We start from the raw sequence: 27471 nt of genomic DNA on the forward strand, positions 1-27471 counted from the left end.
TAATTTTTTTTCTGTTTTTTTTTTTTTTCAAAATTGCAAGAAACCGAACAGAATAGTGGATTATTATGGATTGGACACTTATATACCAGATTATCTCACAAAACCCAGAAAAATGTCAATATTTCGACATTTGAAAGGGGTGCTAGTTTTTAGTTACAGCGTTATAGCAAACTGATCCCACATTGGAACCACTCGATGAGAATTGGGATTTTACTTTGGTGCTTGTGCAGTGTATGTGCCGTGTTATATTTTAGATGGGATTTCCAATTTGAATTAAATTTTTATTGTATGTTTTTTCATTAAATTGTTAGGTGAAAGTGCAGAACAGTTAGACAGCCCCCCCCATTAAAATTACGACTACTTGATGTAAATAAATCACAGAAAAATTTCGGTTAACTGCCTTATAACGCTGGAATTATTTCACATTAAATGTATATGTATGATAAAAAAAAAATGGTACTTATTAGCAATGAAAGTTGATTTTTTTCTTTTTAGATAATTGTTATTTTATCAATTTGCATGAATAGAGCTATGTAAAAGATACTTAAAACTGTTTGAATTATGCAAATACCTTAAGTGGTTCAAAAGTTATGAGAATTTTAAGTGCTAAAATTGATGCTTTTTTGTGGACATATTTCTTTAAAAAAATGGGCTAAATTACGGACCTCGATATTTCAAGAAATTCAGTAATTCCATCACCATTTATCTATTTTCAAGGTATTTTATGTTTGCTATTCTGGAGGATTACATTATTTTTTAGTTATTTCATTTCATTGTTTTTGTTTTATTTTTCATTTAATGGTTTTGTTTCGGTAATTAATTGTACAGAGAAAGGACGATGAAATTCAATTTTACAATATCTCTTGTTTATTAAAATGTTATGTGAAACTACAGTCTAGTTAAATAAAAGAATAGTTATTTCATTTCATTATCAACATATTCATTACAAGTACAGATTAGTTTACAATTAAAGCACACTTATTATTAGTTATTGTTATCTGCAGTCGAGTAGTTTTTTCTTGCTAAGCTGTACAGTCGACTTGCTAATTTCGTTTCTCTAAGATTTGCGTTCCGTTCCATTTTTTACATTCGTTCACAGCCGCCATCTTCCGTACGACTTTTGTTAACATTGCCACAAACACACATTATGACAATATTGAGAAGAGTCGTCGGGAAGATAGCGACCATGAATGGATATTAAAAATGGAATGGAACGCAATTTTAAAATGTTTAAAATTAACGAGTTGACTGTATAGCCTAGCAACAAAAAACAACAACCCGATTGCTGATAACACAAGCGTGTTTTAATTTTTAACTACTCTGTACTTGTTATATGCTAATAATGAAATGAAATAACTAATATATATATATATATATATATATATATATGTATATATATATATATATATATATATATATATTGTTATAAAGTTCATTCGTCACTTAATAATGGGTGAAAATTTCGTATTGATTGGATAGTTACTTGATTTTTTGTAGATTTTTAAAGATAGACACCCTAATAAAAATACTTCATCCCTCCTTCCGTTTTGGCCGTAGCTATAATTCAATATTTTAAGACTTTATCTTACTAATTATCTCCGAATTTACTCTAGCTACACCACAGCTCATACCATGGAAATGACAAATTTCACGCATCTACCAGTGTCCAGGAAAATATTTTTAAGAAAAAATTTAAGGGTACAAATTCCGAAAGTCCAATGGCGTCCTGATTTCCAAGGCTAACACAGACAGCGCATGCATGATATTTTGTTTTTGGTTTTTTGCCGATTTCTTTTTTTTTTTTTTTCGCTAGTAATTAAAGACTATTTATTGATAGTTTTTACTTTTACAAACATTATTTATTTATTTACTTACGTTGGTTTAATAAAACACTATTTTACAAACAATTTTTAATTTACAACAAACATTTTTAACAACGAATTTGTTGAGTGGTGGTGGTCCGTTGTCCGGTCCGTCCGTGCAAAATTTATTTGTTTACTTACCTTGGTTTATTAAAACACATTTTTAATTTTTTCGCAGCAACATTCGAAATTTTCAAAATAAATTATAATTAAACATTTAAAAAAAAAATAATTTCTCACTTTTATAAACATTTTTAACTAAAAATTGTTGAATGGGGCGAAAATAAAAAAAGTTTTTGGAATAAATTTTCTTTCTCACTTTTACAAACATTTAAACGTTATTTACTCACGTTTTTTGCGCAACATTAGACTTTTTTTAATTATAAAATAAAAGTAACTAGAACATTTTTTGATAATTTTTTCGTTATATTTTATTAAATAATCTTTAACGAAAAAAACTCCATTAAATTTCAATTTAAAAAAGTATCAAACATATCAATTTCAGAGATATGCTGTATTGCTGTCGTTACGCTTCTCTCCCACTCTTTTCGCACGCTCCCCACCATTCATCAATACGTTAAAAATGTTTGTAAAAAAAAGTGTTTTAATAAACCAACATGAGTAAATAAATAAATGATGTTTGTAAAAATGAGAAATTATCAATAAATGGTTTCTAGTTACTTGCGTAAAACAAAATTTCATGCGTGCATTGGTGTTAGCCTTGGGGGCCATGCCTTAAACCAAGATACTATTTGCCATTGGGACTTTTAGAACTCACAACTCCAGTTATACAAGCATAAGATTTCACATTATGACAAAAAATGAAAACATTGACGACAATTAATTCATATACAGCCTTATATTTTTTTTCTTTTCGTCTTATTTGAAAATTTCAGTGAATTATTACCAAATTATTAAAACAAAAATTGGAAAAATATAAATTCAAAGATTTTTAGAGGGTGCCCAGTTTTATATACAACGCTGCTGTAGGTGTGTCAGAAATTTCGTGAAAAATAGTGAATAATTCCACCCCGTCTTTCCAAGCTTATAAAATAGGAGGCGTGAATTATTCGACCCCCTGTCTTTCCAAGCTTATAACTCCTCGAAAAATGTAATTCAAGCCTTAATTTTTTTCAATTAAAGGGGCAAGGACCAACGTTTCATTAAAAAACAAAACAAAAAAACAAACAACATGTTTTTTTTTAAAAAAAGGTTTTAAACTTCGGACTTCACAGGTAAATTTCTAAAAAACACTACTTTTTTTTTGTTTTAAATTTGAATATATTATTTATTGACCTTTTCTCTTCAATTTGTGATACATAAAACTTTGGTGAGTAAATTAATTATTCACTTTTTAATAGACATTTCAAAATAGGAGGCGTGAATTATTCGACCCCCTGTCTTTCCAAGCTTATAACTACTCGAAAAATGTAATTCAAGCCCTAATTTTTTTTCAATTAAAGGAGCAAGGACCAAGGTTTCATTAAAAACAAAAAAACAAAAGAAAAAACAAAAACGTGGTTTAAAAAAAGAGGTTTAAAACTTCGAACTTTACAGGTAAATTTCTAAAAAGCACTACTTTTTTTGTTTTAAATTTGAATATATTATTTATTGACCTTTTCTCTTCAATTTGTGATATATAAAACTTTGGTGAGAAATTAATTATTTACTTTTTAATAGACACTTGAAAATAGGGGGGGGCGAATTTAAAAAAAACGTTTGTCTAAAATATTATATTCGGTTTATTGGAAAGAGCATAAAATTTCACATTGACCCTGAAAATATCGTAAAAATAGAATCAATAGAAAAATGTTCATAGATTTTTAAAATTTAAAAATTGAAAAATATTGAGTTTGTAAAATTCATTACTGTTTTTTAAAAACTAAAAAAAAATATTTCTATTACTTTTAAAATAACTTTAATAGTTCATTTTGGAAGTATAATCCATAAAGAAAATAAACAACCCACTTTTAAAAGAGAAATTACAAGTTTTTTTAATATTTTATTCGCAGTTTCGTGTTAGGGGTGTCAAAAATTCCTACAAAAATTCTGATACACCTCTGCTGCTCTAGTAAATCGATCCCTCATATTGAAAACACTCGACGAAAACATGAGAACTGATCTTTTCTGAAAAAAACCCTGTCTTTCTTAACCTTTTGTCTTAAATATTCAATTAAAAGACGTAATAATTCTCTTTAAAAGTTCATTTCCCACAAATTTTCATTCATGTTTTAAATAGGAAAATATATTTTCATTAACTTCTAACAAATTTTGGAAAAAAAAACCCAACCCCAGACCTTTACCTCTCGCAAACCTACAGGAATTAAATAAACCCTTCGTTAATCCAAGGGTTTAGTGTCTCTCGTTGAGCGTTTCCAATATAAGCGGTAGATTTACTAGAGAGCGTTGTTCGTTATGTGTAAAACTAATCCCCCCCATAAAAATCAGAAAATATTGAATTTTCTGCAATTCTTTTTCATAATCTAGTAGATTGTCTAAATCCACTGAAAAAAATTAAAAATGAGGGAGTGTGAACTGTACCAATTAACCTTTTTTTCCTAGATAGTTTATTTTAGAAGTTACGTTCAATAAATAAAATCAACAAAAATAAATATGTTTTTGTAAATTTTATTCGCAGTTTCACATTTCAAAAATTGAACCGTGAAAGAAAGAAACATGGCATCAAAGAAAACAACAATGAAGCTGATATCGGCTTTCTTCACAAAAGCAAACCAAGTAGAAATGCGGAATGAAATTGAGATTCAAAAGAATCCCTCAAATGATAATGTTGACGACACACAAAATGAAAATAAACCCTCCATTATACGAGAATTCCGACAAAATTGGTTGTCAACTTCCACCTGCCTTCGTTATGACAAAGAAAAAAACAGGATGTATTGTGATTTTTGTCATCAGGCTGGTCTAACTTTGGCTGGCAAAACTGATTTTGTTGATGGTAGTAATAAATTTAAACGTGAAAATATCCTTGCTCATAGTAAAAGTCTTCGACACCGCAAGTGCGGTGACTTTATCCTTAAAAAAGGCAAAAAATTGATTGAAAGCTCTCAGATAGCCAAGAAATTTCTTGAGGCAGAAATCAACACAAACGAAAGGGATTTGACAGATTTAAAAATTAAATTTAACACGGTTTATTTTATAGGGAAGGAAGAAATGGCCTTCACAAAACTCAAACCTCTACTCTTACTACATACATACTACTACTAAAAATGGGCTGTCTGTCACCTGCATACAGTAATGATGTTAGGTGTGGTGAAATGATGTCTACTATTGCAAGCACAATCAGAGATGAGACATTAAGTCTATCAGTGAGTCACATTATGTGTCAGTTATGATTGATGGTGCCACTGACAGCTCTGTGTCAGAAAATGAAGCAGATTATGTCAGAATAATATTGAATGGCAAACCAGAAAATAAACTTATTGAAATTACTGCCATTGAACATAGCCATGCTGAAGGCATTATCTCTGCTACTAAATCTACTCTTTCAAAAATGGGGATCCATGATGATGAAATGTCATCAAAAATTGTTGGGTTTTGTGCAGATGGTGCAAATGTGAATACCGGACAGAGGAATGGTGTTGTGTCACTGTTGAGGAAGGAAGTTCCTCATCTGATTGACTTTCACTGTATGGCACACAGGCTTGAATTAGCTCTGTTGAAGCTACGAAAGCAGTGTCCTATCATGCAGTCTGTCAATGAATGTCTACATTTGATATGGAAGACATACCACTTCAGCCCAAAGAGCAAAAGAGAGCTAAAGATCATTGGAGAAGAACGTGGAACAAGAATTTACTCACCAGCACCAGTGAAGGGTACCAGATGGGTTCCCCATGTAGACAGGGCAATGAGAGTTTTTTTACAAGGAAAAAAAGATGGTCATTTGGCTGAGGATCATGGTCAATATGCAGCAGTCTTCACTCATATGGAAAATCTTGCAGCAACATCACCAAACGCAGATATTGCTGGTAGAGCTAGGAAAGTACAAAAAATGTTGAAAGACCTTGTATTCACCGCATTTCGCCATTTTGTATCTGACCTGTTTGGTGAGCTAGCTTTACTCAGTCTAAAACTACAGGCAAACAATCTGATTCTTCCTGTAACCGTTAGATTAATTAACGATTGTATGGAAACTATTATAAGTATGAAGGAGGAATACATTCCTGGGGGAATGTATGAAAAGTTTATGAATTGCATTGAAGATCAACAGTTTTCAAATTTGCAGGATAATCCTAAATTTCAAGGAGTTGAAATGACTGGAAGTCCTGTTTGTGTGGCCAAAGAAAAACCGAAGAAACATGTTGGCTCTACAGTTGACCTTATATTGAAAGAACTGGAGTCAAGGTTCAAAAACCTGTTGGGAGCAAACACAAGTGTAGATGCTCAAGCTGTGGTGAAAAGCTTCAAGGTATTTAATCATGATACATGGCCAGAAAGTAAAAGAGAACTTCTCCGTTTTGGAAATCACGAAATAGAGGTGATTTGTAACTGGTTTGAAAAACCTCCTGTGACTGCAGGATGCAAGGTGGAAGTTGTTCAAACAGAATGGAGACAAATGAAATTCTTTGTTTCTAATACTTTCAGGGATAAGTCTTATTCTTATCTGTGGCAAATTCTACTAACCAAGGACCCATACAAGACTGACTTGTCCAATTTGTTACATCTTGTAAGAATAATGCTGACTCTTCCTATTAGCTCTGCAGAGTGTGAGAGCCTTTTCTGCATAGAAAAGAATAAAGAGGGACATACGGAGCAGCTCGTCTGTACAGAAACTGTCAGATTTAATATTGATTTCTTCAGAAGGTCCAGATCTGGCTGAATTCAACCCAGAGAAATCCATTGAGAAGTGGATGGCTAATGGCAGGAGAAGGATTGCTGGGGGGGGGGGGGGACAGGACAGTGTGACTGGCCAGCTAACATTATTTCTGTAAATCAACAGAGCAGTAATATTTAAAAACAAAAAGATTTAAGCTATTTATTCAAGTTATATTTGATAAAATTGAAACTGAATAAAATTTCTGAATTTCCCCCTTTTAATTTTGTCTATCTCATAATTCGAAAATTAAAAAAAACATCACCTAATATCATTGGTTTATTCATAACAGTGAAATAACATTACATTGGTTGTGCTAGTAAATTTTTGCATTACATTGGTTTGGCTAGTAAATTAAGATATTTATAGTTGTCAAAGGTCAACTAAAATTAAATTCGTCCATAGAGCCCTGAATAGTATAACATAATTGTTCATAATTTTCTAGAATAGTCGAATACATTATCATTAATAAAAGGTGTTATTTTACTGATAAAATGTTTATGTGGAAAAAAAAAAAAAAAAACATGTTACCTGTTTCCAGCATGTCGATAGAAATGGCTATTCCAGGAAAAATACAAAAGCCATAATTTTTTACTAAATTACATAGATAACAGAAGAGATCATGTGTAAAAGCTTATTTTTCTCTATCCCAGAATGTAAAAATGTTATTTACTTTATATAGTTACAGAAAAATCTACATAATCTATATATATAAAGAGCAGTTGTGTATGTGTGTGTCTAGTTAAAAGCTCCAAACTACTAAACACAGATCCACCAAGTTGGTATTTTTTATCAGCATTGTGTATCTAAAATTTAGAAAAAAAAAATTTATTCTTTGAGAGTAAACTGGTCCTGTTAGATCGTGATGCTTTCTTCATCCATTTCCTGTTATTATCTATTAATTTGGAAAGCAATAGACAACTGATTCTTCAAAACAGGAAATATATCAGCATTTTTTAAAATTACAATTTTAGGAGGCTTTGGATTTTATTGTTTCTTACATTTCTGTTTGGAGGGCAAAAACACAGAAAGTGTGATTTTAGAAGTGCTGTGGAGACTGTTTTGATTTTATTTAAGGGGTTTAAGTACTACTTTGTAGGCCTCCCAAGTTTACTTTTTTCTATTCTCACTTAAAAACAGACTTTATTTATAATATTTTATATAAAAATTAGATACTTGGTATTGCCCATACTAATAATACACTATTATTCTTGTAAAATTGTACCTTTTATGGCAAATGGTCTAAATACAATAGTGTGTGTTAAAATATATATTGGCTATAAAATTCACGAAAAGTTGAGGCACTCTGAATAGGTGGTATGCAGCTAGTATACTAATATTGTAACAATTAGTGGTATGAAGCTAGTATACTAATATAGGTTGTATGCAGCTAGTATACTAATATAGGTGGTATACAGCTAGTATACTAATATAGGTGGTATACAGCTAGTATACTAATATAGGTGGTATGCAGCTAGTATACTAATATAGATGCTATACAGCTAGTATACTAATATAGGTGGTATGCAGTTAGTATACTAATATAGGTGGTATACAGCTAGTATACTAAGATAGGTAGATATGCAGCTAGTATACTAATATTGTAACAATTAGTAGTATGCAGGTAGTATACTAATATAGGTGGTATGTAGCAAGTATACTAATATTGTAACAATTAGTGGTATGCAGCTAGTATACTAATATAGGTTGTATAAAGCTAGTATACTAATATAGGTGGTATGCAGCTAGTATACTAATATTGTAACAATTAGTGGTATGCAGCTAGTATACTAATATAGGTGTTATACAGCTATTATACTAATATAGGTTGTATGCAGCTAGTATACTAATATAGGTGGTATGCAGGTAGTATATTAATATAGGTGGTATGCAGCTAGTATACTAATATTGTAACAATTAGTGATATGCAGCTAGTATACTAATATAGGTGGAATGCAGCTAGTATACTAATATAGGTGGAATGCAGCTAGTATACTAATATAGGTGGTATGCAGCTAGTATACTAATATAGATGGTATGCAGCTAGTATACTAATATTGTAACAATTAGTGGTATGCAGCTAGTATACTAATAGAGGTGGTATGCAGCTAGAATACTAATATAGGTGGTATGCAGCTAGTATGCTAATATTGTAACAATTAGTGCTATGCAGCTAGTATACTAATAGAGGTGGTATGCAGCTAGTATACTAATATAGGTGGTATGCAGCTAGTATACTAATATTGTAACAATTAGTGGTATGCAGCTAGTATACTAATAGAGGTGGTATGCAGCTAGTATACTAATATAGGTGGTATACAGCTAGTATGCTAATATAGGTGGTATGCAGCTAATATACTAATATTGTAACAATCAGTGGTATGCAGCTAGTATACAAATATACGTGGTATGCAGGTAGTATACTAATATAGGTGGTATGCAGCTAGTATACTAGTATTGTAACAATTAGTGGTATGCAGCTAGTGTACTAATATAGGTGGTATGAAGGTAGTATACTAATATAGTTGGTATGCAGCTAGTATGCTAATATAGGTGGCATGCAGCTAGTATACAAATATTGTAACAATTAGTGGTATGAAGCTTGTATACTAATATAAGTGGTATACAGCTAGTATACTAATATAGGTGGTATGCAGCTAGTATACTAATATATGTGGTATACAGCTAGTATACTAATATAGTGGTATGCAGCTAGTATACTAATATAGGTGGTATGCAGCTAGTATACAAATATTGTAACAATTAGTGGTATGCAGCTTGTATACTAATATAGGTGGTATACAGCTAGTATACTAATATAGGTGGTATGCAGCTAATATACTAATATAGGTGGTATGCAGCTAGTATACTAATATAGGTGGTATGCAGCTAGTATACAAATATTGTAACAATTAGTGGTATGCAGCTAGTATACTATTATAGGTGGTATGCAGCTAGTATACTAATATAGGTGGTATACAGCTAGTATACTAATATAGGTGGTATGCAGCTAGTATACAAATATTGTAACAATTAGTGGTATGCAGCTTGTATACTAATATAGGTGGTATACAGCTAGTATACTAATATAGGTGGTATGCAGCTAGTATACTAATATAGGTGGTATGCAGCTAGTATACAAATATTGTAACAATTAGTGGTATGCAGCTAGTATACTATTATAGGTAGTATGCAGCTAGTATACTAATATAGGTGGTATGCAGCTAGTATACTAATATAGGTGGTATGCAGCTAGTATACTAATATAGGTGGTATGCAGCTAGTATACAAATATTGTAACAATTAGTGGTATGCAGCTAGTATACTAATATAGGTGGTATGCAGCTAGTATACTAATATAGGTGGTATGCAGCTAGTATACTAATATAGGTGGTATACAGCTAGTATACTAATATAGGTGGTATGCAGCTAGTATACAAATATTGTAATAATGAGTGGTATGCAGCTTGTATACTAATATAGGTGGTATACAGCTAGTATACTAATATAGGTGGTATACAGCTAGTATACTAATATAGGTGGTATGCAGCTAGTATACTAATATAGGTGGTATGCAGTTAGTATACTAATATAGGTGGTATGGAGCTAGTATACAAATATTGTAACAATTAGTGGTATGCAGCTAGTATACTATTATAGGTGGTATGCAGGTAGTATACTAATATAGGTGGTATGCAGCTAGTATACTAATATAGGTGGTATGCAGCTAGTATACTAATATAGGTGGTATGCAGCTAGTATACTAATATAGGTGGTATGCAGCTAGTATACAAATATTGTAACAATTAGTGGTATGCAGCTAGTATACTATTATAGGTGGTATGCAGCTAGTATACTAATATAGGTGGTATGCAGCTAGTATACTTATATAGGTGGTATGCAGCTAGTATACTAATATAGATGCTATACAGCTAGTATACTAATATAGGTGGTATGCAGTTAGTATACTAATATAGGTGGTATACAGCTAGTATACTAAGATAGGTAGATATGCAGCTAGTATACTAATATTGTAACAATTAGTAGTATGCAGGTAGTATACTAATATAGGTGGTATGCAGCAAGTATTCTAATATTGTAACAATTAGTGGTATGCAGCTAGTATACTAATATAGGTTGTATGCAGCTAGTATACTAATATAGGTGGTATGCAGGTAGTATATTAATATAGGTGGTATGCAGCTAGTATACTAATATTGTAACAATTAGTGATATGCAGCTAGTATACTAATATAGGTGGTATACAGCTAGTATATTAATATAGGTTGAATGCAGCTAGTATACTAATATAGGTGGAATGCAGCTAGTATACTAATATAGGTGGTATGCAGCTAGTATACTAATATAGATGGTATGCAGCTAGTATACTAATATTGTAACAATTAGTGGTATGCAGCTAGTATACTAATAGAGGTGGTATGCAGCTAGTATACTAATATAGGTGGTATGCAGCTAGTATGCTAATATTGTAACAATTAGTGGTATGCAGCTAGTATACTAATAGAGGTGGTATGCAGCTAGTATACTAATATAGGTGGTATGCAGCTAGTATACTAATATTGTAACAATTAGTGGTATGCAGCTAGTATACTAATAGAGGTGGTATGCAGCTAGTATACTAATATAGGTGGTATACAGCTAGTATGCTAATATAGGTGGTATGCAGCTAATATACTAATATTGTAACAATCAGTGGTATGCAGCTAGTATACAAATATACGTGGTATGCAGGTAGTATACTAATATAGGTGGTATGCAGCTAGTATACTAATATAGGTGGTATACAGCTAGTATACTAATATAGGTGGTATGCAGCTAGTATACTAATATAGGTGGTATGCAGCTAGTATACTAATATAGGTGGTATGCAGCTAGTATACAAATATTGTAACAATTAGTGGTATGCAGCTAGTATACTATTATAGGTGGTATGCAGCTAGTATACTAATATAGGTGGTATGCAGCTAGTATACTAATATAGGTGGTATACAGCTAGTATACTAATATTTTAACAATTAGTGGTATGCCGCTATTATACTAATATCGGTGGTATGCTACTAGTATACTAATATAGGTGGTATACAGCTAGTATACTAATATAGGTGGTATACAGCTAGTATACTAATATTGTAACAATTAGTGGTATGCAGCTAGTATACTAATATAGGTGCTATGCAGGTAGTATACTAATATAGGTGGTATGCAGCTAGTATACTAATATAGGCGGTATGCAGCTAGTATACTAATATAGGTGGTATACAGCTAGTATACTAATATAGGTGGTATACAGCTAGTATACTAATATAGGTCGTATACAGCTATTATACTAATATTGTAACAATTAGTGGTATGTAGCTAATATACTAATATAGGTGGTATACAGCTAGTATACTAATATAGGTGGTATGCAGCTAGTATACTAATATAGGTGGTATGCAGCTAGTATACTAATATAGGTGGTATGCAGCTAGTATACTAATATAGGTGGTATGAAGCTAGTATGCTAATATAGGTGGTATGCAGCTAGTATACCACTATAGGTGGTTTGCAGCTAGTATACTAATATAGGTGGTATGCAGCTAGTATACTAATATAGGTGGTATGCAGCTAGTATACTAATATAGGTCGTATGCAGCTACTATACTAATATAGGTGGTATGCAGCTGGTATACTAATATTGTAACAATTAGTGGTATGCAGGTAGTATAATAATATAGGCGGTATGCAGGTAGTATACTAATATAGGTGGTAATCAGCTTGTATACTCATATAGGTGGTATGCAGCTTGTATACTAATATAGGTGTTATGCAGCTAGTATACTAATATAGGTTGTATGCAGCTAGTATACTAATATAAGTTGTATAAAGCTAGTATACTAATATAGGTGGTATGCAGCTTGTATACTAATATAGGTGGTATGCAGCTAGTATACTAATATAGGTTGTATGCAGGTAGTATACTAATATAGGTGATATGCAGCTAGTATACAAATATAGTAGGTATGCAGCTAGTATACTCATATAGGTTGTATGCAGCTAGTATACTAATATAGGTGGTATGCAGGTAGTTTCCTAATATAGGAGGAATGCAGCTAGTATACTAATATTGTAACAGTTAGTGGTATACAGCTAGTATACTAATATAGCGGGTATGCAGCTAGTATACTAATATAGGTTGTATGCAGGTAGTATACTAATGTTGTAACAATAAGTGGTATGCAGCTAGTATACTAATATAGGTGGTATACAGCTAGTATACTAATATAGGTGGTATGCAGCTAGTATACTAATATAGGTGGTATGCAGCTAGTATACTAATATAGGTGGTATGCAGCTTGTATACTAATATAGGTGGTATGCAGCTAGTATACTAATATAGGTCGTATGCAGCTAGTATACTAATATAGTGGTATGCAGCTAGTATACTAATATAGGTGGTATGCAGCAAGTATTCTAATATAGGTTGTATGCAGCTAGTATACTAATATAGGTGGTATGCAGCTAGTATACTAATATAGGTGGTATGCAGCTAGTATTCTAATATAGGTTGTATGCAGCTAGTATACTAATATAGGTGGTATGCAGCTAGTATACTAATATAGTGGTATGCAGCTAGTATACTAATATAGGTGGTATGCAGCTAGTATTCTAATATAGGTTTATGCAGCTAGTATACTAATATAGGTGGTATGCAGCTAGTATACTAATATAGGTGGTATGCAGCTGGTATACTATTATAGGTGGTAAGCAGCTAGCATACTAATATAGGTGGTATGCAGGTAGTCTACTAATATAGGTAGTATGCAGCTAGTATACTAATATAGGTGGTATGCAGCTAGTATACTATTATAGGTGGTATGCAGCTAGTATACTAATATAGGTGGTATGTAGCTAGTATACTAATATAGGTGGTATGCAGCTAGTATACTAATATAGGTGGTATGCAGCTGGTATACTAATATTGTAACAATTAGTGGTATGCAGGTAGTATAATAATATAGGTGGTATGCAGGTAGTATACTAATATAGGTGGCATGCAGCTTGTATACTAATCTAGGTGGTATGCAGCTAGTATACTAATATAGGTTGTATGCAGCTAGGATACTAATATAGGTGGTATACAGCTAGTATACTAATATAGGTTGTATGCAGCTAGTATACTAATATAGGTGGTATGCAGCTAGTATACTAATATAGGTGGTATGCAGCTAGTATACTAATATAGGTGGTATGCAGCTAGTATACTAATATTGTAACAATTAGTGGTATGCAGGTAGTATACTTATATAGGTGGTATGCAGGTAATATATTAATATAGGCGGTATGCAGCTAGTATACTAATATAGGTGGTATGCAGGTATTATACTAATATAGGTGGTATGCAGCTTGTATACTAATATAGGTGGTATGCAGCTAGTATGCTAATATAGGTGGTATGCAGCTAGTATACTATTATAGGTGGTAAGCAGCTAGCATACTAATATAGGTGGTATGCAGGTAGTCTACTAATATAGGTAGTATGCAGCTAGTATACTAATATAGGTGGTATGCAGCTAGTATACTATTATAGGTGGTATGCAGCTAGTATACTAATATAGGTGGTATGTAGCTAGTATACTAATATAGGTGGTATGCAGCTAGTATAATAATATAGGTGGTATGCAGCTGGTATACTAATATTGTAACAATTAGTGGTATGCAGGTAGTATAATAATATAGGTGGTATGCAGGTAGTATACTAATATAGGTGGCATGCAGCTTGTATACTAATCTAGGTGGTATGCAGCTAGTATACTAATATAGGTTGTATGCAGCTAGGATACTAATATAGGTGGTATACAGCTAGTATACTAATATAGGTTGTATGCAGCTAGTATACTAATATAGGTGGTATGCAGCTAGTATACTAATATAGGTGGTATGCAGGTATTATACTAATATAGGTGGTATGCAGCTTGTATACTAATATAGGTGGTATGCAGCTAGTATGCTAATATAGGTGGTATGCAGCTAGTAAACTAATATAGGTCGTATACAGCTAGTATACTAATATAGGGGGTATGCAGCTAGTATACTAATATAGGTGGTATGCAGGTAGCAGTGGCGGCTCGTGCCTGGTGCTGTGGAACTGCAGCACTAGCAGCACCCCCAAGTCATTTCTACTCATTAGTACACATTAAAAAGAATACGTTTATTTTTTTTTTTTGTATGTGATAATATATATATATATATATATATATATATATATATATATATATATATATATATATATATATATATATAATCCTGAAGCTTAATGTCGATAATTGTCCCCATACTCATATAAGCATAAAAGCAAAACTTTGCTTGGGGCTGCGAAATCCGCAGTTACACATTCTTAGTGAAATTCGCTTGTGCGCATGATGCCCGATCTAGAACGCTTAATATGAGTCAAATCGGAATTGTATTTTTCGCAGTTCCAAACGCGGTGTTTGCGCGTTTTCGCTTTTTTTTTTTTTTTTTTTTTTTAAGAAGCTTTGTTTACAAATGTTTTCTTTTAATTATTTTTAAAAAGTGTAACGTGTTCTTGTAAGTAAAATCTCCAACTTAAAAAAAAAAAAAAAATCCCACACTTTTAAATGCGATTTAAGCAGACAAAAATATATAATATGCCAAACTTTTTTTTTTTAATTAAAAGTGTCCGGGCTTTTAGCCTTGAAGTTACAAATGTTATTTGTTATTTTACCTATATGGCTTATTTTATTTTTATTTTTAAGTAGTTTAAAATTTATTTATTTTGTAGTAGTTAAACTTTACAGAATAAAAAAATATTTACATTTTTTTTATAGAAAAGCAAAGAAAAGTTTATTTGTTAAAATACATTTTAGTTAGAAATGTTTTTGCCTTATATATATATATATATATATATATATATATATATATATATATATATATTTATATACATATATATATACACACGCATATGTACATATATATATATACACATATATATTCGCATGCATATATATACACACACATATATATATATATACACACACACACATATATATATACACCCACACACACATATATATATACACACACACATATATATATATATATATACACACATATATATACACACACACATATATATATACACACGATATATATTTATATATACACATATATATACACACATATATACACGCACATATATATACACACACACATATATATATACATATATATACACGCATATATATATACACGCATATATGTATATACACACACATATATATATATACATACACACACATATGTATACACACATTATATATATATACGCACACATTATATATATATATATATATATATATATATATATATATATATATATATATATATAAAGCTTTAGCATTTATTTACATCCCACGAGGACAAAGCAAGAAGTTTTACACTTTGAACAAAGTTTTTTAATTAAAATGTGCAATAACAAGACCAGTATGTTAAACCGTTTTTGTAATGAGCTTAGTAAATAGCAAAGTTTGTTTTTATTTTTATATAAAAAGTTGTAAAAAGATTTGTAAATAAAATTATGTATCTTTAATTTTTTTTTGTTTGCTCATAGTACAAACATGTAAACTTTTTTATTCTATATTTTATTTACAAAGTTTTGTTATAAAGACACATTTTTAAATTTTAAATAAAACTGTTATCCAATAAAACCATTTTTAAATGGTAATCTCCTAACTTTACCATCGTTTGCAGGCAAAGATTTTGTTTTTATGAAAAAATAAATAATTAAACAATTGTAAATAAAATGTATTTAAACAATGTTTTTCGTTTGTTTGCCTGCGGTAAAATTTTATTTAATCTGTAAAGTTTAAAAGAAATATATTTGTATATTTTTTATTACTCTTTAAAGTGTATACAATTTAAAATAGTGTTTTTTGATTAAAATGTTTTTTGCGTATTACCCCTTTTTCGACAGCTTATAATGGCAAAGTTAAAAATATTTGTATTAAAAAAAGCAATTTTAATGACAAGCTTATTTTTTTATACGCCTATTTTAAATTAACAACAAGCTTTTTATAAATAAAACCGTTGTTAAATAGTAAAACTTTTTTCGTTAATAAAAATCTGTGACCTAAAAGTTATAAAAGTATGATTCAACTCAGTTAGAATTTCCGGTTCAGTTGAATCGCAAAAAGAGGATCACATAAACATTGTATTCCTTCTACCTTAATTGATATTCTACTAATAGACTACCTAGTACTTACCTTTCCCAATACAATTGATATAAAAAGAATTTAACCATGGTCTCCTTGCACCCCCAAGAAATAAATTCTGCGACGGTAAATGAACTTCAACAGATTGAGTTTTCACAGCAGTCTCTCCATGATAAAGTTGTAATTAAGAAAAGAAACCGTTCAACGCCTGATATTCAAATATCTCAGCCAGGCATTAGCAACAACAAAGTGTATATTCGTAGCTTTAATGGTACCAACGGAAAAGTTAGCTTTGCGGCTGTGAACTAAAAAAGGCATTGTTCTGCTTTCCTTATTTGTTGTTAGGAGGTGATGTAACATGGACAAAAGATAGTTTCAGAACTATTAGCAAAATGAAAGATAGAACTGAAAAGCATGAGAAGCACGTTGACAATGTAGTTTCCCTATCAATTTTGGGGACCATAAATATTAAAGCAAAACTTAGTGAGGCCTGCAGACTTTCAATCAATCATCATAACATGAATGTTAAGAAGAACCGTAAAATTTTATCTAAAATAATAGATTGTATTTTTTTTTGTGGGAACTTTGAAACTCCCTCACGAGGACATGATGAAAAAGATGATTCAGTAAATCCAAGTGTATTTAGAGGATTTTTAAATTTTGCATCTTAATTAGATCCAGATTTAAAGAATCACTTAGAAACCAGTAATGTCTTCAAAGACTATTCAGAATGACATACTTGACTGTCTTTTACAAATATACCATAATGAAATAAGGGCAGAAATTAGCAAAGCTTCCTTTGTAGCTGTCATGGCTGATGAAATAACAGATGTGTCTGAACATACACAAATGATCATTGTTTTACGGTACGTCTTGGATGAAAAAATACTTGAACGCATTTGGGGATTCTTTATTCCAGAAAACCAAACCGCTGATAGGATATCAAAATGTATTCTACAACAATTAGATATAATCCTTCAAGGGAATCGCCAAAAACTGATAGCTCAGACATTTGATGATGCAAATGTCATGAAAGGCAAAAAAGCTGGTGCTCAGGCGAAAATAAAAGCAGTTTATAGTAATGCGCATTTCACTCACTGTTATGCGCATCAACTTAATTTAATAATGAGGAATGCAGCAAGCATTACACGAAATGCTAGAATATTTATCTCTAGCATTTTGGCTATTCCGACTTTCTTTTCTAGATCACCACAGCGTCTGTCCATTTTTCACAAAGCATCTGGTTGTAAGCATTCTACGTGTATCCGCCACAAGGTGGAACTTTAACATATATAAATAGAGTTCATGAAAATGTTCAAGCATAAAAAAACTGTCACTGAAATTCAGTCAACATCATATGTAGATGAGACCGTTGCAGAAGCGACAGGAATTCTGAAATATTTGAACGATGAAAATTTCATATTTTGGTTTGAGCTATTTCATAAAATTATGTCTCATGTTGAAATTATTTCTCGGGAAATTAGCATATATAAAGTCAATGAATACATAACAAATTTCAAAACTGCTATTTTAGAGATAAGAAACACCAAATACTGTGAAAATTCTTCACAAACACTCAAGGGCGAAGCTAAAGAACTGTGTGACTATATATCTGTTGATATAACGGACAGATATTCTTCAACTAAACATTTAATACTTGCTAAATTGTTTAACAAGATAAGCTTTGCTAGTTTTAAGAAAAAAAAAAACTACCTACAGAAGAGATATCCTTGACAACTGAAGCATATTCCATGATTGACAAAGAAAAGTTTGAAACTGAGCTAGAAATATTTTATAGTAGGTCAGATATCCATGAGTATTGCAAAGTAATTGATCTCCTGAAATTTATTTTGGAAAACAATTTAAACGATGTTCTTAGTGAAATCACAAAACCCATAAAAATTATCTTGACAATTCCCATGACTACATAAGAGATAGAACGTTGTTTTTCAACTCTGAAAAGAATAAAAACTTTTCTAAGGAACACCATGGGTTGCGAAAAACTAAATGAACTTGCAGTGCTTTCAATTGATAAAAAAGTTCTTCAGCAGTCATTCAGAAGTTAAGGAGAAAATTATCAATCTTTTCTCACAAATTAAAACAAGAAGAATGGAGTTTACTTTCAAATGAATGTAATAAGTAAAATATTTACATCTATTTAGGATTCCTTTAAGTTATTGTATTTTTATACGTGTGCATACGTATAAATTATGTATAATTTTATGTTTGTTTTATTTTTACACAATATTAAAAGAAATAGGTGTTTTCTTTATAACAGCACCCCCACTAATCTTAGGCACAAGCCGCCACTGTCAGGTAGTATACTAATATTGTAACAATTAGTGGTATGCAGCTAGTATACTAATATAGGTGGTATACAGCTAGTATACTAATATAGGTGGTATGCAGCTAGTATACTAATATAGGTCGTATACAGCTAGTATACTAATATAGGTGGTATACAGCTAGTATACTAATATAGGTGGTATGCAGGTAGTATACTAATATAGGTGGTATGCAGGTATTATACTAATATAGGTGGTATGCAGCTAGTATACTAATATAGGTGGTATGCAGCTAGTATACTAATAGAGGTGGCATGCAGGTAGTATACTAATATAGGTGGTATGCAGCTGGTATACTAATATTGTAACAATTAGTGGTATGCAGGTAGTATACTAATATAGGTCGTATGCAGGTAGTATACTAATATAGGTGGTATGCAGCTAGTATACTAATATAGGTGGTATGCAGCTAGTATACTAATATAGTTGGTATGCAGCTAGTATACTAATATAGGTTGTATGCAGCTAGTATACTAATATTGTAACAATTAGTGGCATGCAGGTAGTATACTAATATAGGTGCTATGCAGCTAGTATACTAATATTGTAACAATTAATGGTATGTAGGTAGTATATTGTAACAATTAAAAAAAAAATCGTTATCTTGTCTTTTCTCTTTTAAACATTTCTTCTTTTTTTATCTTTTTGACTTGCAGTTTGTTCCAAGTACATTTTTCAACCTGATTTCTATGACAACCAAACAAAGATTGGCTAACACTCACACTGTGAAGATACCCCAGAAAATACAACCAATTGATATGTCGGAAAATAGTTATCAAAAAGTATCGTTTTACATTACATATTTTTTTCTCCCATTCCAAACAAATCTTGTATATCATTTCACTTCTTTACAAGTTCAGATGAGGACATTTCTAGATGAGGACATTTCTAGCTCAGTCGGTGTTCAAATTTTTTGAAATTATGTACAGATTCTTTAATTTATTAGAAAGATTCCTGAGTTGAGTAAGCACGTGAATAAGATTGGAGATTAAATCATCTGAAAGATTGTGAGAAAATCATCCAAGATGGGAACATTAGTCTGAATAATCAAAATAATCAAGTCGAAGCTGTTTAACTACAAATATAATATAATTACTGGAAATAATACTAATACTTATATCAGATCTACTAGCACTATGTTTCAGGAAAGATACAGAAACCACTTGTGCTCTTTCAAAATTGAGCCAAATACGGAATCTGATAAACTTCCTACTTCTTTAGTTAAATATTTTAAGGAATTAATTAAAATAAAATTCATTATAGTCAATATTAGGTAAAGCTAATAAATATATATATATATATAACGAGTGAAAAAATGTAATTCATACACTTTGGAATCCTTCCATAAAATTTCATCTCTAAATTTTTTTAAAGTCAGTATTGTTCTTTTACCTTCACTTTTGTATAATACTTTTCTCCTTTTCTGGTAAGAAGCATTTAGCTTCAATATGCCATGTTTGGGAGATGTTTCCTCCCTATTTCCTTTTTTTTTAAATCCTTATCTTTTTTATTTTATCATCTTTTTTATTTTGTTTTATAATTTCTTTCTCTTAACCAAGTAGAGATTTTTCTTTCCTGATAGGCTTGTCTATTTATTGAAAATTTATTTTTTCAGGTTCATTTTTTACAATATATATATATATATATATATATATATAGGGAAAATATGATTATTCAATTATATTTCACGCTTTATTTATACCAATCCTTTAATTTATAAAGCTCGATGTAACTACAGAACATATACAAATAAATGATGAAAGTCTACATTCTAAATTCCAAAATGTTCATCTTCCCGTTTATTTCTTTCAGCATGTTAAAATGTTTCATTCTTAACAACACCTGTTTCATAGTGCAGAAACAGTCATTGTTTTATTACATCAATTTTTTTTATCTGTTCCACCATGACTCATCAGAAGAATAAAACTCATTAGCATTAACAGAAAACAAAAGAATATGATTACATGATTACATAAATTCGAAAAACTCGGAATAGTAGTTACAAAAAAAAAAAAGTACACCTTCCTGATTTTTAAACGAAAGCTAAAGATATCTTCATTAGAACTGGAAACATACCTACAACCTCCATATATTTGCAGTTGCTGGAAATCTGCCCATATATCTATTTACTTTATTATACATACTGAAAACGCCATAGCTTATAATTTACTGCCAATTATACCTGTACTGTATACTTCATATCAAATTATACCTGTACTTCTACTTCATATCAGAAATGGCGTTACTTGTATCTACATTGAAGATACATCTTAACCCTCCTGCCATCTAAAATACCCAGAGCTTGGGCAACACATTTTTAGTTAATTCTTAATATCAATCCATTCTATAATGCGTTATCCTATTCTTAAGCCAACATAAAAATAAGAAAAAAAATTTATAAATTTAAAGGAAAAATATTAACCCATATATTAACTCCTTCCAACAAACCTGTTGCAAATATAGTTGCTTCCACTGCATGAACTTTTACTCACCCCCTCCTCCAGTAACAATGAAATAGCAATGTTCCTTAATCACTTTGATGAGTGTAATTTTTCAGTAGATATATAACATTTACATACTAACCCAGTAACATTAATTACCCACGCGGGGTCGTAAAAATACCTGGATTACGACCCAGGCACGGGGCAAACCCGTTCAGTGCTGATAGACCTGTAGATTTTCTCAGGTCATCAGTCTAGGAGAAGGAAAACTCTGAAGCTAAACCTAAGTGGAGGGAGACCTTTCCAGTCTTGGATGACAACCTTCCTAGAGCTAGTGATTCAAACAAATTACCGGTCTGCAAACCTAAGCTGCTTAAGGAATAGATAGGTACTGTCTATTGCCCAGCTTCCATACTCCTTTGCCTATTAGCCAGGCATAGAGGTCGAATCACAGGGATTTGACAGAAACACTCAGTGATTGATCTTTTCTGATTAGGGCAATGAATGCCATTTTCTCTACTCCTGAAACATCCCATCCCTCTAAACTAGCACTTGGGAGTGCTTGAATGCCATAATGCCAGTACATGTAGATTGGGTTGACCATCGTCTGATGGGTTGAGGGTACCGGATTGACAGTTCCTGGCTGTTCCCAACTGGTAGTACAGGAGCTCTAACTCTTTGGTAGTGCTTAGAGCGGCTACTCCATCAACAGTTGAATAATATCGGGATGTTTGTAATGCCATGTTGTGCATGGAAAGGGACCCTGCACTCATCCTCGTGGGCTTTCCTGAGGCCACAATCCTAGTAGATGGAAGGTCAGCTGATGGTCTACTTGTGTTGCATGTCTGGTATTCTGCATAACCACTTGTTCAGCACCCCTTCTAAACTGAAATTCTTAAAAAAATAAATGATGACTAAAATTACACTTAAACCAGGACAAAACTCAAACAAAACCAAATTGCCTCCTCCCTTGAGATTTGCATTTGTGAACATCCATGGGCTTAGAACTAATTTAGATGATGTTGAAGCATTTCTCCTAACAAACACCCCAGATATCTTAGCACTAAGTGAGACTAACCTACACTCCTCTATCTCCTCTAACTACTTTAACATACCCGGATATCTCTCACTTTGCCGTAAGGACTCTGACAGACATATGCTCGGACTTGGAGTCTATATTCAAAACACCCTCCTCTTGACTAGAGAAACAAAACTAGAATCTGACGATTAAGCCTTTATGTGCTTTAGACTTAACATGCAACATAACATTAGTTAATTTTATTTTCTCTACCACTCTCCCTTGACCCAGGACTGTACCCTAATAAACAAAGTCTCTGACAGCATAGATACAGCACCTGACCTCGACATTAGCACACAAGTGCATGTATTTGGTGACTTCAATGTTCACCACAGCAACTGGCTTCGATTTTCTACTTACACAGATGCAACTGGTAGCACAACACATAGCTTCTCATTCCCTATTACAAATGGTTACGTTTCCAACCCATTTCCCTAACCAGCAAGAACAACATGCATCACTTTTAGATCTGTTTCTGACCACAGTTCCCAATGATTGTGTTACGAATGTCCACAGCACGCTTGAGAATGCTCATCATGTAATTATAATGGTTGAAATCGGCCTAAACTCTAGAGCCTAAATTGAAGAGCCATTGCTCAAAACAATAAGATATTATAAAAAGGCTGACTGGGAAGCCATCAGAGACGCTCCATGTCGAAATATCTTTTCACTTCCTGCTGAACAGTGTGCAAATGAGACCACTGAATGGTTCAAAATGGCAATTGAAGCACATGTTCTCACACAGAAATTTTATAGCAAGCCCCACTCTCCCCAATGGTTTACTTCTACTTGTGCAGCTGCCATCGTACAAAGGCAACATGCGTACTACAAATTTAACCGCCATAAGTCCACTTGAAACAGACAGAAGTATATAGAAGCCAGAAGTAACTGTAAGAAAAAATGGTGACAGCTAAGAAAGAATTTACTGAAACCACCAAAAAACGCATCAAAGCACAGAAATTAGGAACCCATGACTTCTGGAAAATCTACAACAGTGTAGTAAATAATGAGCAATCAACAATTCCCCCACTATCCAATAATAATAATAGCTTCAGTTCTCTCCAAACTTTACAACAAATGCCTTAATGAATCTTGCTTTCCTGTCTGCTGGAAAACTGCTTCCGTGTTATCAGTTTTCAAGAATTCAAGAATACAGACAATTACTAGAACTGACCCAGTAAATTACCGCCCCATTAGCCTCCTCCCACTTTTCGCCAAAATATTTGAGTCCATAATTAATCAAGTTCTCGTCCATCACCTTACAGATGCTAAACTTCTGACCTACCAACAATCTGGATTTAGGCAAGTCTGTTTCACAGCAGACATCCTTACTGTAATCTCTGAGCATATATACCATTCACTGGACAAAGCATGGGAGGGTAGAGTGATAGTTCTAGATATATCTAAGGCTTTTGACAGGGTATGGCATGAAGGTCTTCTCAGGAAAATCAGATCATACGGTATCACTAGAAGAATACTTAATATAATTAAATCCTTCTTAGATAAGAGAAAGATCCAGGTTGTCCTCGATGGTCGTACATCTAAACAATATGATATAAATGCAGGAGTGCCTCAGGGGTCCATCCTTAGACCTCTATTATTCCTAATATTCATAAATGACCTCCCTGACAAAATTGTCTGTGAGATGGGTATATATGCTGATGACACCACGCTCTATAACAGACATGACAGGAAAACAAATGAACACATATCTAAGGAAATGGCAGAAACACTAGAGGATGACTTCCAATCTGTAGTGGAATGGGGACAAAAAATGGATGGTCATACTCAATACTGCCAAGACTAAACTTGTTTCCTTCAATAACTACAAGAAACCTTCTCTACCACCAATAGCAATGGCCAAAGACTCTTTATCTGAAAGTACATCTTTTAAACTCCTCGGCCTAACGTTCACAGGAAACATGTGTTGGAACAATTACATTGAGAGCATTGCTAGGAACCCTGCAAAAAAGGTAGGTTCTCTCTAACGTGCTAGAAGCTACTAATGCCTGAAAGTATCCTGTACCTCTATAAGGCTACCATTCGCCCATGTATGGAGTATTGTTGTCACAGTTGGGCTGGTGCATCTGCTACTAGTCTCTTGCTCCTTGACAAGGTTCAAAAGAGAGTCGCCAACCTGATAGGTTCTGAACTGTTATCTAAGCTTCAGCCTCTGTCCCATCGACAAAATGTTGCATCCCTCTGCCTGTTCTACAAGTACTTTAACGGTGAATGCTCTGACGAACTGCAAGCACTTGTACCCCCTCGACGTAAATACCACCAACAAACCTGACAAACAGCTAAATCCCACCCCTTCACAGTTGAGATCTCTAGATGTAAGAGAGCCTTCTACTCCAATAGTTTCTTCTCCAGAACCGCTAGACTTTGGAATTCCCTTCCGGGTTCCTGCTTCCCCAACTGTACTGACATGCAGAAGTTCAAGTGTAACGTGAACCGACATCTTGCTGCCCAACTCCCCACATAGTACCCCTGTAGCTTATATCCCTGATAGTAGTCCCCTACATCAAAGTGGCAATGTGCCTTGTTTGGGGTGAAAATGTAATCAAAAAATTATTTTTTTAAATCGTGTTTTATGATTATCATGCAATACAATTACAACTATTCTTCCAAGGTGTTGTCAAGAACTGAACTTTTTAACATGCTGAAAGAAATAAACAGTAATGTGAACAACATCTTGGAATTTGGAATATAGACTATTTGTCATTATTTCGTATAAATACTAGCAGTTCAGCCCAGCTTTGCTCCGGCCCTATGTATTGTTCATAACTTTATGTGCATATGTATATATTAAAAAGTTTGACTCATGTCCAGATGTGCCCCCACGACGTGTGCACCCTCAACAAACCCGACAGGCTGCTAAATCCCACCCCCACACTGTAGAGATCCCTAGATGTAAAAGATCTTTTTACTTCAATAGTTTCTTCCCCAGAACCGCTAGACTCTGGAATTCCATTCCAGGTCCCTACTTCCCCAACAGTACTGACGTGCAGAAGTTCAAGTGTAACGTGAACTGACACCTTGCTGCCCAAATCCCTACATAGTACCCCAGTAGTTGTTGCCCCTGATAGTAGCCCCCTATTCCAAAGTGGCAATTTGCCTTGTTTGGTGTGAAAATGTAATAAAAAAAAATAAAAAAAAGATAACCTACATCTAAAATTTCTAGTGTTTGGACCCAAAATTGGTGGAGGAGTTTGGTAGAGTCTGCAAATGTCAACTCTTTCAACTTTGACCTCTTGACAGCCAAATTTTCACCCCAAAACTGATTAAAAGGCTTGCTACATGTTTGAATACCCTTTATGTAAAAGTTCAAATGTTTAGACCCAAAATTGGCTAGAGACTACAAAGGTCAAATTTTTTTATAACTTTGACCCCAATTTCGACCCCATAACATTTATTTTTTGGGCTCAAATCAAATTAAAAAGTTTGATCCATGTCATAGTAATCTACATCTAAAATTTCTAGTATTTAGACACAAAATTGGCGGAGGAGTTTGGTAGAGTTTTCAAATGTCAAATCGTTGAACTTTGACCCTTTAAAAGCTAAATTTCTGGCTGAAAACTGATTAAAAATATTTTCTCAAATCTCAATACCCCCTATGTCAAATCTTGTGTCTGTAGACTGAAAATTGACAGAATAATCTTGTAGGGAAATGTATACACAAAGACACACACACAGAGACAATTTTACTTTTATATATATATATATATATATATATATACGAGCGTTGCTCGGGAGAGTATAAACAATGAGAAAATTGAATTTCGTTTTGTAATATATTTGTTATTCTTATGAGAGAGGAATTTTGTATGTTTATGTATCATTTGCTATTTCGAGCAAAAGAATATTTTACCTACATAAGACGGGTATTACACATATGAAATAATTGTATCTTACCTAGGGTAGCTAATTTACAGCATGTATATGCAAGGACGGGTAATATACAACACATTTATCTCATCAAATCCCAAGCGATGCCAGGTATTTTGCTAATATATATTCTCAGCTATTTCATTCAACCCCGGGCAATGCTGGGTGTTGTGCTAGTATATATCTCAGTCAATCTCATTAAATCCTGGGCGATGCAAGGTATTCTGTTAGTATATATTTCAATCAATCAAATTCAATCCAAGGCAACACCAAGTATTCTGCTAGTATATATTTGCATCTATCTCATTACATCCCACATTATCGCTTACCTGTCTAAAATAATAATTTTGAGACATTGTTCTTGGCTGGTTTTTCATTACAAACACATCATTAAAATAACTCGCATTTCATCATTTTTTATAATTTTTGGATATTTTACTAATTTTAACAACCATGTCACATGATTTAACTTACATTATCGCCCCCACTCTTACTAAAATATAAACTTTGATACATAGGCTAGTGTATGTTATTAATTTCGACTATCACTTTTCATGAGTAAATCCACATTATCGCCCCCTTCTATCACTAAAATAATAACTTTTAGACATTGTATGGCTGGTTATTTCATTACAAACCCACCAAAGACGTAACTCATATTATATCATGTGTCATAATTCTTGGATATGTTACTAATTTTGACAATTATTTTTAATGAAGTAACCAAAATAATCGAGACCTCTTACTAAAATAATAACTTCCATACAGTACAGACCTATAAATCTCCTGTGTGT

General features: G+C 32.5%; 2 protein-coding genes across 5 annotated transcripts in view; both read left to right on the forward strand.

The window, feature by feature from the left end:
* Window positions 1-27471, forward strand: part of LOC145295994 (hydrocephalus-inducing protein-like) — an 865028-nt gene that overhangs the window by 28283 nt on the left and 809274 nt on the right. For all 4 annotated transcript variants that reach the window (XM_080141978.1, XM_080141990.1, XM_080142009.1 and 1 more), the window contains exon 3: window positions 19927-20052. In XM_080141978.1, the coding sequence (XP_079998104.1) occupies window positions 19927-20052 (126 nt within the window). The remainder of the gene's footprint in view (window positions 1-19926; window positions 20053-27471) is intronic.
* On the forward strand, window positions 5123-6699 carry LOC145302801 (zinc finger protein 862-like). Its single transcript, XM_080144677.1, has one exon. It carries the CDS (start codon window positions 5212-5214, stop codon window positions 6697-6699), a length of 1488 nt encoding a protein of 495 aa, XP_080000803.1. The 5' UTR covers window positions 5123-5211.

Source organism: Euprymna scolopes, chromosome 2, assembly GCF_053919585.1.
Source record: "Euprymna scolopes isolate OS-2025 chromosome 2, ASM5391958v1, whole genome shotgun sequence".
In the NCBI taxonomy this organism is placed as follows: Eukaryota; Metazoa; Mollusca; class Cephalopoda; order Sepiida; family Sepiolidae; genus Euprymna; species Euprymna scolopes.